This window comes from Arachis ipaensis, chromosome B04, assembly GCF_000816755.2.
Source record: "Arachis ipaensis cultivar K30076 chromosome B04, Araip1.1, whole genome shotgun sequence".
NCBI classification, from domain to species: domain Eukaryota; kingdom Viridiplantae; phylum Streptophyta; class Magnoliopsida; order Fabales; family Fabaceae; genus Arachis; species Arachis ipaensis.
This window is the reverse complement of record NC_029788.2, coordinates 101,073,243-101,085,979: the sequence shown is the minus strand read 5'-3', so window position 1 is coordinate 101,085,979 and position 12,737 is coordinate 101,073,243. Positions and strand designations below refer to the sequence as shown.

General features: G+C 33.6%; 1 protein-coding gene across 1 annotated transcript; it reads left to right on the top strand.

Moving 5' to 3' along the window:
• On the top strand, positions 5,482–10,679 carry LOC107639559 (calcium-dependent protein kinase 13). The gene is made up of 7 exons (XM_016343095.2): positions 5,482–6,255; positions 7,834–7,977; positions 8,286–8,438; positions 9,062–9,177; positions 9,264–9,431; positions 9,761–9,991; positions 10,078–10,679. Exons 1-7 carry the CDS (start codon positions 5,604–5,606, stop codon positions 10,234–10,236), a joined length of 1,623 nt encoding a protein of 540 aa, XP_016198581.1. The 5' UTR covers positions 5,482–5,603; the 3' UTR covers positions 10,237–10,679.

The window sequence follows — 12,737 nt, the reverse complement described above, 5'->3', positions numbered from 1 at the left end:
CTAATTTTGTAATATTATATATTTTTTTCTTTGTTTGCTTTTTTTTTTTTTATATTCTTGTTAAGAGAATAAAATAAGAAAAATTAGGGTTAAGTACGATTTTGGTCCCTAATGTAGGGGCTGAAAATTTTTTTCGTCCCTAGCCTTTTTTTCACTACAAAATGATCCCAAAGGTTTCAGTTTTTTTTTAAATCGTCCTTTAGACGAAAATGCCCTTCCCTCTTCTTCCCTAAAATGCAAATATAGAAGCAGGCAGATGCAGAATTCAGAAGCAGAAGCAGAATTCAAAAGCAAAAAGCAGCAACAATAAAACAACAACAATTAGAAGAACAATACCAACAACAACAATGAATAATGAAATCAGAGCAACAACAAAAGCAAAACCAGAAGCAGAATCAGAAGCAGAAGTAATCCAGAATCAAACCAACAACAATAACCATTTCCTAAAATTCACTAATAGAAAATCAACATCCAACTAAACTAATCAAGAATCAAACCAAAAATAGAAATTAAAAGTAAAATAATAACCTGAATTATGAAAATAGGAAACAGAAAACATTCTTCTTCTTCTTCTTCTTCTTCTTCAATGAAATCAGAAACGAAAACAGAAGAAATAGAAGTAAAACAGCATCGTCTTCTTCTTCAATGGAATCAAAAGCGTGGAACAGGTTCTCCGTGGGCTCAAGTTGTCAGGGGTGCCCAGCCCAAATCCACCGCCGAGACTCCACAATCGCCACCGCCACCATCGTCTGCCTCTTCCTCCTCCCTTGCCGCCAACGTCACATCAGTCTCGGACCAGCTACCTTCTTCAGATTCCTCGTCACCAAAGGCCGTAGATGCCTCGCCGTAGGTCCGAGACAGGGAAGGAGAGAAGGAGGGGAGAGGGTCGTGGTGGCTCTGGGGTTTGCGTGAAGGGGAGAGGAACAGCGGCGGCGGCGAAGAACAGCGACGGTGGCCCTTCTCCTTCCCTTCCCCACCTTCTCTTTCCCCTCTTCCCTTCCCTGAACTGAACCAGCGTGAATTGAATCTCTTTCCCCTTATTCAACATTTTATTTTTTTTGTTTTTTTTAAGTTAGGGGTATTTTTGGAATAAAAATTTAAAATTTGGTAAAAATGACGATTTTAAAATAAACTGAAACCTTTGGGACCATTTTGTGGCGAAAAAAGGCGGGGGGACGAAATAAATTTTTGGTCTTTACGTTAGGGACCAAAATCGTACTTAACCCGAAAAATTATGATAACATGAAACAAGAAGGAGAAGATGAACAAAAAAAGAAGAAGATGATAATGATGAAGAAGAAGAGGAAGAGAAATTTTGAGTTATGCAGAATTTATCAAAAAATAGCATTGAAATTTTTTAACCATAACACAAAAAATTTCTTAATTTTGACACTAAAATTTTTTAGTGTGATACAGGGTCTTGTTAAGAGGTAAAATAAGAATTATAAGAATGTGAAAGAAGAAGAAGAGGAGGAGGAGGAGGAGGAGAGTTTTAAAGATCAAAAAAATAATACTGAAATTTTTTAATCGAGACACGAAAAATCTTTTATTTTGACACTGAAATTTCTTAAACATAGAAATTATTTAACTGTGTTATTTTCAACTAAATGATGTACTTTTCTTATCGTTGAATTAGTTAGGTGGTATTTAATTCATATATAAGAGGTTTAGCCATTTTTGTGTCATTTATAATAAATTAATGTACTTTTTTGTTCTAAAATATATTTGAGTATATTTTGTTGGTTGAGTGGGTTAATATTTTTAAACTTGTGATTCTTTAAAGATTTTTTGTGTCATTTACCAAAAATTTATGTGTCAATTCTAACTAAAAGATGTGTTTTGTTATCACTTATCACTAAATTATTGATTATGTAGTATTAAACTGAAAAAGAAGAAAATGAAGAGGAAGAGTTTTGAGTTAGGCAAAATTTATCAGAAAATAGCATTGAAAATTTTTAACTGTGACAGAAGAATTTTCTTAATTTTAACACCAAAATTTTGTAACTATGACATAAGTTCTTGTTAAGAGGATGAAATGAGGAAGAAGAAAAAGATGATGAAGATGATGACGAAGAAGAAGAGGAGGAGGAGGAGGAAGGATGAGAGTTTTAAATTGTGCAGAATTTATCAAAAAATAGTATCAAAATTTTTTAACTGTGACACAAAAAATTTTTTATTTTGACACAAAAATTTTTCAACTGTGACATAAAAATATGATATACTTTTTAAATTAATTATGTGATATTTAACTAAAAAAAAGATGATGATAATAATAATAACAATGAAAGAATACAGAAAAAAATAAAAAATCAAATAAAAAAAGGAGAGAAGGATAAAAAAAAAAAGCAGGCATTTTCTACCCGCATTTGTTATGTGATACTTGTTAACAAGATTCTTTTATTATTATTAATTTTATTGATAACTGTAATCTCAATTATTGATTTTGTCCTATAACAAGAATCTGATTTTGTCCACTAACAGTTTATTACTATTAAACCATTCTACATATTTTTGCCTCATTAGAAGACAGAGTTGGCTCAAGTAGCAATTAGCATTTAAGAAGAATAAATAGCAACAGATCTCTACACTATTTTGGGACAATGGCAAGAAGACAGAACACACAAACGGTAAACAGCCTCAACAGAAAAAGGACCTCTCTAATTCAGATCCCTGAATTTCAATGTGGCCAGCCAATCTTATGAAAATTTACTATGTACTCGTACCATCAATTTTCTTTTAATTAAATACCAGAAAAAACCCCACAAGTTTTTAGGTATCGATGGAATATAGACATAAGGTTTTAGTCACTTTTATAGAAGGATTTTCTTTTATATAATAATAACTTGCTTGTAACCTAATAATTTAGCGGTGATACCATGTCACTCTTGTGTAGATGTGTCCATTTAGTAAGTTATTCTCATACAATTATATTAAGAATTCGTTTGAAAAATTTTAAAAATAACTTTTTTTGAGTGTTTGACGAAAAATAATAGTATTAATATTTGATGTATTTTTAAAATAAAATTGCAACTTTTTAAGAAGTTATTTAAGAGTTTATAGAGAAATTTAAAAAAATAATTTTTCTCATAATAAATTTTTTTTATCACATTTCTTTTAAAATAAGCACCTTTAAAACTAAAATTCAAATACAAAATAACTTATTTATAAGCTAATTTTAATATAGTTATTTATGGTTTAAGCTATTTTTCAAAAAGAGCTTAATTAAGCTGTTTACCCAAACTGAACCTAAGTAAAAAGTTAGTCACTAAATTGATAAAATTTTTAAAATGGTTTTTTAGATTCATAATATTTATCATTTTAGTTCTTTAAGTCTAAAATTCACTATATTAATTTTGAAATTAAGTTTTGTGTACCATATTGATTCTTAGACTTTTTCTATTAGTGAGTCAACTAATGAAATATTGAACTGATTCTGACTTGTCACACTGGACATAGAATTAAACAGTATCATTTCATTTTGGCGCTTAAACAAGACAAAAATAAGAAGATAAAGAAAAGTTTATACGATGTACTAACCATTTTATCTCTATTATCTAAAACGACTGCAAATGAAATGACATCATTTAGTCGTATGTCTAGCATGGTAAGTCAGAGTTATCTCAACATTCTTTGTTAACTCAATATCAGAAAAAGATCTAGGGATCAATATAATATCTTGGAGCTGGATCTTGAGTACCAATATAGTGAATTTTAAATCTAAGAAACTAAAATGGTAAAAATAAAAAATTTCAAGAACGACTATAATTTATGAAAATTTAGTCTATTAAATCAGTCATTTATATAAAATATATTAAAAATAAGGTTTAATTACTCTGTTGGTCCATATAGTTTCGTAAAATTTTCAATTAGGTCTTTATACTTTTTTTCTTTTTATTTAATATGATAACTTTATTATCTTAAGGAATAATTTTTAATTTAAATATTATAAATAAAAAAGTATGACGACACATGATATAACTATTTATGTCAGCATAATGATAACATAGTAAATAATACATAAACGAATAATGTTATGAATTTATGATATGTGATAAAAATTAATTTATGGCCAAATAATATTGTGATATGTTACAACACACATCAGTATGTCATATGTCACTGATCAACCTATTATCATATTATTACACGTGATTAAATCATAAAGTGACTCATGTTATTAATAGTCCATGTTAATATAATTAATACAATTAAAATTTCAGAGATAATTTTAATTTATAATGCCATTTTTCAAGACCACTTTAGAGTGTAAATTCTCGTACTAGTTCCTGAAATTTATGTAATTATTCACAAAATGGCTATTAAGATCTAAATTTTTTTATAGTAGTTCTTCGAAAACTATAATGGTCTTTGTGTCATTTTCGATACTAAATTAGTTGTCAGAATGTGGATGTGACCATCTTTTACCACGCTAGACGATCGAAACAATTAAGTGACGTGTATTCATTTTAATTTAGATCCAATTTAATCTCTTCCCTATTTTATAATCCTATCTCAAATATGTATGTTTTTCATCTTTTTCTTTATCTCTTTTTTTTTCTTCTTCTCCATCTGTTTATTTTTACAAAGTGAATATATGATTCCAGTTAAGCAATATTTTTTAATTAAATCAATTTGAAACTACTGAAACCATCCTTAATACAAGTGATGAACAATATTTTCAATGCATCTCATAGCATTGCAACATTGCAACCAAAACAAAAAATAAATAACAGAACACCTCACCGATTAAAACCACCCTTGTAGGAAGGATTAAACCATAGCTCATGTTTATCAATGCGAAATTTAGGAATTAAAATAAATAAAATAAAATAAAGCGAGTTCCTGAATATACGAATAAATCGAAAACAAACAGTGCTTTAGTAATTGTAACTAGAGTTTTATGAAACAGCTCAAAAGAGCAACTAGTATAAGAACGAGTACTTGAACTAAAGAGATAGAGAAGAAGAAAAAAGAGAGATGAAGAAGATAAAAAATGTGTTCGATATGAATTAAGATTATAAAATAGGGAAGGAAACAAATTATATCCAAATTAAAATGAATCTAGTCATTTAGTTGTTGAAAATGTTTAGAATAATAAAAAATAGTCACATCAGTATTTTGACAACTGATTCATTACTATAATACTTAAAATTCTACTTGAAAGATCAGTGTAAAAAAATTTAAATCTTAAAAACTATTTTAAGTAATTATATATCCACTTTGGACTTTAATGTCTTTACTGCTTTGAAAGTATATAAGCAATTGCATTATTCGGTGCAACTCTGATAGATTTGGTAAAATCCCATACATTAAAAATTAAATGAAATTTATATTGCAATAATTATTTCATTTTAAATAGAAAAGCAATTAATCAGCGCAGAAAAGAAAGAATAGATTAATTTTTGAAGACAAAGAAAAGAGGATAGATTCTTTTGAAACCTACAAATACAAAAAGTAATAATTTAAATTAGACACGAGCTACCTCGCTCCTAAAAATCCGCATCCCCAGCCGTTACCGTACACCCTACCACTGCTTTCACACACACTTTCCCTTCTCACCCTTCCACACTTCCCATCCCGATCCGCCACCACCATCGCCGCAAATGGGAAACTGCTGCAGATCTCCGGCCGCCGTCGCCCGCGAGGACGTCAAATCCAGCTTCTCCGACCACCACGCTAAGCGTGCTGCTGCTGGAGACTCCTCCGCCGCCGGAGGCATCGGTGGGAAGAAGAAGCCTCCTCCGATCACCGTCCTCACCGGCGTTCCCAAAGAGAACATCGAGGACCGGTACCTGGTAGACCGCGAGCTCGGCCGTGGCGAGTTCGGAGTGACGTACCTCTGCATCGACCGCGAGACGCGGGAGTTGCTCGCGTGCAAGAGCATCTCGAAGCGGAAGCTCCGCACTGCCGTGGACGTTGAGGACGTCCGTCGCGAGGTGGCAATCATGCGCCACCTGCCGCGAAGCCCGTCCATCGTGTCGCTCCGGGAGGCCTGCGAGGATGACAATGCAGTCCATCTCGTCATGGAACTCTGTGAGGGCGGTGAGCTCTTTGACCGAATCGTTGCCAGGGGTCATTATACGGAGAGGGCGGCCGCAGCGGTTGCACGGACCATCGTGGAGGTAGTGCAGCTTTGCCACAAGCACGGGGTGATCCACAGGGACCTCAAGCCAGAGAATTTCTTGTTTGCTAATAAGAAGGAGAACTCGCCTCTCAAGGCTATCGATTTTGGGTTGTCCATATTCTTCAAGCCAGGTATGGAGGGATGAAAACAATTGAAAGTCTTGCAATCCGATGCTTAGGAATGTAGGCGAAAATTTTGAAATGTGAAGTCTAATTTTAGTATATGAATAAGTGAATAATTGAGTGTAGCTGAGTTTGCGTTGAGAAATGTGAAGGGTTTTGGGATTTGGCCTACTGGAGTGCTAGCTGAGAGAAAGATTGAAACTTAACGGATTCTAATTTCTAAAAGCTCCTTTTTTTTTTTTTTGGGATATCTGAGGTTTCACAAGTGAGCCTTGATATTTATCACTAATGCAGAGTGTCCAGATACATTTGAACGAACTCCCCACTTGTAAACTGATTCTATTTGCCACTTCTGTTTAGTATGTTCTGTAATAGTATGTGGTTGAATTGAATTGCAGTGTGCATATGTGGTTGAATTGAATTGCAGTGTGCATTGTGTGGATTTAGTTTGGGATCGGACTATGGGAGTAGAAAAAAAGGGGGAAGTCATTGATTCTTGGTAGTTCTGTATTCTGTTGAAGTCGAAGCTCATACTTCATTGATGGTGAGATGGAGCGAGTTGAGTCGTTTAGCACTTGTATTGAGTGGAATTACATTTCAAGTGACACTGTCAATGTCCTGTTGCTACTCATCGGGGGTGCTTATGAAGTCTGTCTAGGGAAGCACACTTAGCGCGTTTAAGGTCCCTACAGTTTAGATTTACATCTTCCACATAAAATAATAAATAAAAAAGAGGATAGTCTTTGTTGTAGTGATGAGCTGAGAATCCCCTTGCTGTTATTTAGTCTTGATTTCTGAGTGCCATTTGTGTTAATGAGATTGGTTGCCTCGAGTCAACAGACCATGATAATAGGGGTCTAAACTTCCGATGTGAAATGAAATTTTCTAGCTGGAGTCTGCCTGGTTCTGTGCTGAAAATGAGATCATCTAACCCTGGCAGTAGATTTCTTACTGTATTAAGTATTAACTATGACGATTGATGATGGACTTGGAGGGAAAGTAAAGAAAGGAGATTGTCTGCACTCTGGATTGCAATTCTGTCCAAATGTATTAATCCTTTTATTTTCCCTTCTCCCATACCCCCATGCTACATGTGGCGTAATGTGGTCTTTGTTGAAGCAGTACAAGGAGTTTCTATGCAAAAGTAAATGAACAATGATAATATTTACATAAAACAAAATGATATGGCGTATTTCTTTCATATTCTACATTTACTATTGTTCCTTTACCAGCTTTGTTTAGGTGTTAATGCTGCTATCATATATAGAAATGAACTAGTGGATCATATCTGTTTTGGTTACTATGTAGGTGTTTGTTATGATCTATAACAATTACATATTGCTACCGTCTTTGTTTGGCTTCCTGTTTTAAAAATTTAACAATGAAATGTTGAAAATATTTTGGTTTGTGAGAGAAACAAGACTTTCCGCTCACACAATGCTAATCTTTAACATCATTGTTGATGCTTTGACGTCTGATCTGATGGCACTTTTTATCTCAATGCTTATCATTTTCAATCTTTGTCTGTTTCTTATAGTCTGACATGTGTTCATAATTTTGTCTCCTGGGTAATACACAAATTTCCAGGTGAGAGGTTCTCAGAAATTGTTGGAAGTCCTTATTATATGGCTCCAGAGGTGCTCAAGCGGAACTATGGGCCAGAGATAGATATATGGAGTGCGGGAGTGATTCTCTATATCTTATTGTGTGGTGTTCCCCCATTTTGGGCTGGTAATTACATTACTATGTCTCAAGATTATTATATTTCTATTTCTGCGAGCTCTTCACTGTTCGTGCATTAGTATCTATGGTTGTTCACATGTTCCCTCTTCTATTTGTTTGTTCTCTTACTTTTGGTCTGAGCAAGGTAGAAATATTGTAGAGCTTTTTGGCAAGATTTTCATCTGATATTTTGTATTGTTTTGGTTCATGACTTCATGTGTATTGCAACCCTCTGCACTTCCGGACTTGTGTTCTTTATTTTTCCACCAGCTTAGATGGAATTTATGTTATCTTACCTGAGGCTAATTCTAATGCAGAATCTGAACAAGGGGTTGCACAGGCCATTCTTCGAGGGCTTATAGATTTCAAACGGGAACCTTGGCCCAGTATTTCTGAAAGTGCTAAAAGTCTTGTTAGGCAAATGTTAGAACCAGACCCTAAGCTTCGATTAACTGCCAAACAAGTGCTCGGTATGTTTGTTGTTTTCTTTTTTTAAGAGACCTTGATGTAAGATGTTTGAAAACTAAAATGGATGCGGAAAGTTTCCTCATTGAAATGATCCATTGCTGTTTTCTCTGTATGCTCTAAATATTACCAAATGATAATATGTTTAAAACTATCTTATTTGTATATTTTAATGATTAATCTATCTCCCAATCCCACTACGTCTACACCCTTTATAATAAACACGTTGACACCAGTATTTTCTTAACAACTAAACACACATTCTCTTTGTTTTGTTAATTAAAAAATAATTAAATACACAATTAATTAGTAACAACTGTATTTTTATACGGATGTTAAGACTTAAGAGTGTTTGGTGAATGAATAGTGTTTTTCATCTATCTCCTAAACTTAGGCAGATGGGTTAGACTAATGTTGTTTTTCTCTATTTACATTTCAAATCCCAGAAGATCCTTTTCCTATCTGACTTTGATTTCTTGAACAATGATTTGAAAGGAGAAACAGAGATGCTTGGAGGAGATTTTATCTTTTTGGTGTAAATTATCGGTTTTATTATGATGACTATGTTAATGGGTCACCAGAATGTATTGACAGTTTCCCTTAACGTTTTTATGATCTCAACCTGCAGAGCATCCTTGGCTACAAAATGCTAAAAAGGCTCCTAATGTTCCTCTTGGAGATGTTGTCAAGTCAAGGCTTAAGCAATTTTCGATGATGAACAGATTCAAAAGAAAAGCCCTTAGGGTGAGTTCACTGTACCTGATGGTATTTTTTGTTGCCATTTTATTGTATGTTATAACTTAGCTTGTACCTCTGGAGTCTGGAAACAGGTCATTGCTGATTTCTTATCTAATGAAGAAGTTGAAGACATTAAAGATATGTTCAAGAAAATGGATAGTGATAATGACGGTATCGTTTCCATTGAAGAATTGAAAGCTGGATTTCAAAATTCTGGATCCCAACTTGCTGAGTCTGAAGTTCAGATGTTTATTGAGGCTGTATGATCACGTTTCTCTTGTCCTTCTAATTTATTATGTCTAAAGTTTCCGCTTGCAACATCTTATAATGCCTCATATTCACCTACAAATTCACACCTATGCATATCAAAATGCCTGAAGCACAGTAATTCTGATAAGTTTTCTACTTTCATGTTATGATTATGTCCTGGACTTCAGTTTTGTTTTTTTAAATCCGGAGCATGTTTCTTTTCCTCTGATATGCCTTGTTTTCATCCCAACTTAAACCAATGTTTGAATGATACTAAAGGTATAATATTCCAGCTTAAAATCCTTCTTTTTGTGTTTAAACCGTTGTATGTTGAAAACAGGTAGATAATAACGGGAAGGGAACACTTGACTACGGAGAATTTGTTGCTGTTTCTCTTCATTTAAAAAGGATGGCTAACGATGAGCATCTTCGCAAGGCCTTCTCATATTTTGACAAGGATGGGAATGGATATATTGAACCTGAAGAGCTACGAAATGCCTTAATGGAAGATGGAGCAGACGACTGTACAGATGTAGCAAATGATATTTTCCAAGAAGTAGACACGGACAAGGTTAAATATTTGACAAATTTTCCGCTACACATAAACATGACCCTGTTTAGGAATCTTACCCTAAAATATTTCTTGAACAATTACAGGATGGACGTATCAGCTATGATGAGTTTGTGGCTATGATGAAAACTGGAACAGATTGGCGGAAAGCATCTAGGCATTACTCACGCGGTAGATTCAACAGCTTGAGCTTGAAATTGATGAAAGACGGTTCTTTAAACATAGGAAATGAGCAGTTATCTTGAGTAGTAGTTGTCTTAAGTATCGGTGTGTGTCTTTCCCATTTGTGTAATATTCCTCCTACATTCTGGACTTGGCCTCGTTGTGATGATTATTTGGTTCCTTGTTTGATGGAGGTCCCTTTTTCACTTGGTATTGTGAGAATTGCCAAAGGAATTAGAATTAGTGCACCAAAAATACATGAATGTCCTCTATTATTACTTTGTAAAACATGGTGCCTTGGAGAGCAAATGGGTGACCTGTATGAATGATTCCACTAGATTTTTCCACTCCTGCCTTCTGTTCTGGTTTGACAATGTTGAATCAAAACTGTTAAGTGCAGTCAGCTTGTTTATCTAAAGTGAAAATGTTTCCTAGTTTGTATTCTCCACCCTGATTTGATCACTTTCCATTGTATTGGCAGAAAATGATTGTTTCATTTAAGATGAGTAATGACATATCTTTCTAATTTATCGTCTTAAACGTTTTTCTAATCTTACATACTATATAGTAATGTTTTTATCTCGTTTAAAATGGCCACTCAGTACATTGACATTACTGACCTGACAACATTTAATATTACTTGTCTCGTAGCATGATCTTTGTATTATTGCATGCTTGCTCCTGAGATTGCAGATAAGCAAGGATGCTGCACGAATTTCTAGCTAATTTGTCTTGATGAATTTATGGCACACAATGTTGAACTTATAATCAGTTGCTACTTGCTACCTCGTGAGCCCTATTGTCCAGCTTGAATCACTAGCTGTGAAAAACTTAAATGTCAAATGAAATAAAGTGTACTAATTCAATCAATTCACGAATATTTATTTTCTCGTTGGGGATTGGGGAATACGGTTGCCTTTTAAATACAATGTTGCTATGCATTCTCTTCTGGTTTTCTTTTTTTGGGTGGGCGGTTGTCAATTTTGTCATATACTTAGCTGAATCATATCACAAGTTACAACTTACAACCATGAATCCATGTTGGGTTCCATGATTGACCTCTTTTGAGATTATACAGTATTATTCTGTACTCTTGTATCCATTGATTTTTCTCAACTTCCTACTTACAAGTTATTTGTATCATATTGCAGGAAATATAAAGATGATTAGTGTTATTTTGATATATATAAAAAAATAAATGTATTATTTAAGCACCATCTTGTATTGTTTTTGACTTTTTATTTATTTATTTATTTTTTGAGGTCAGCAACATCTCTCATTTTGTTTGTATATTTGGCAACAATGCAATTAAAGGTTTCAGAACTAGTGATTTAGGACCAAACCCTAGGTACGACACTAGCCACCGCCGCCAGTAGACCTTGATTAGGAGCTGGAAATGGCCTATGAAAAGTTTTAATTTGTGGATCGTTTGATTTTCAGCTACAGATCCTGAGATCCATGTCAATGATAGCATTCCTCACTAATGATTATGTCTAAATTCTGAGTTAAGAAAACATAGTTTATATTTTTAGAATATTTTAATTTAATTTGATGTATTTTGATTTTGTTTATTTAATTACTAGATTGGGCCTTATGTTTGTGGGTTTAGAATTTTCTATATTTTAACCTAATAAGAGGTTATAAATGCCTCATAAACTAGGATAGTCACAGTATAGAATGATTTAGAGGTTTGAAAACTCCTTTTTGGTTTCGTGATGAAACCTTGGTGTGGACAATTTAGGTTGAGGAGTCCCTCTCTTGTTGCATCGGAGAATTGAGTAGAAGGTTGAAGAGTCCCTTCGATTCAATTTCTAAACTATGGCGTTGACAAGTTAGGTTGAGGAGTCCCTTTTTTGTTGCGTCAAGAAATTGGGTAGAAAGTAGAGTGATTCTCTTTGTACTCAAATTCAATCTATCCTTTTTGTTTCGTTTTAATTTCAATGTATCTTTTTTTATTCAGTTTGAATTCTTATTTGTTTGTTTATCTTTTATTTTTTATCACAATTTTTGTGACACTCAAAAGTTTATTTGTTATAGTGATCATACATATCATGTATGTGATATGGGAGAAAGTACAAGAAAATAACTTTTAGGAAAGTTATCAGGTATAGTAGTGCAAAAAAAGAGAGATATGGTATGTCTTGTATGAATAGATAGACAATGAAAAATTTGTCTTTTAGTGAATGTTAAATAGACAAAGTAACTTCGGACATGACACTTGAAATGTCATAAATAACTTGCTTAAAATGGCAAATTGGCGGTGACTAAAATAGAATGGCAAAAGAGGGCTTGGTTTGGAGACTTGTGTTGGGAAGTGTGGATGAAATTGTTAGCTGTTTGTGGAGAGAAAGGAGTGAGTGTGTGATGGGTGAAAATTGTCGGTAAAGATTTTCACAAAAATATCGTGTTGCAAGTATAGTTCTAAACCGACAATTAAACCTCAATCAATGTTTAAATTGTTTGTCACAAATACAAACCCAATAAAATTAACCGAAGTATTTAAACCTCGGGTCGTCTCTCAAAGAATTGCAGGGAAGTATGTTTATTATTGGTTATGAGATTGTATCTTTTTGGGTTTTGAGTT

Excerpts from the sequence above, each read along its gene's own strand:
- LOC107639559 (XM_016343095.2), top strand. The coding sequence starts at position 5,604 with ATGGGAAACTGCTGCAGATCTCCGGCCGCCGTCGCCCGCGAGGACGTC. Across the intron at positions 7,978-8,285 it reads TGTTCCCCCATTTTGGGCTG|AATCTGAACAAGGGGTTGCA; the intron begins GTAATTACATTA and ends ATTCTAATGCAG. Across the intron at positions 9,992-10,077 it reads AAGAAGTAGACACGGACAAG|GATGGACGTATCAGCTATGA; the intron begins GTTAAATATTTG and ends GAACAATTACAG.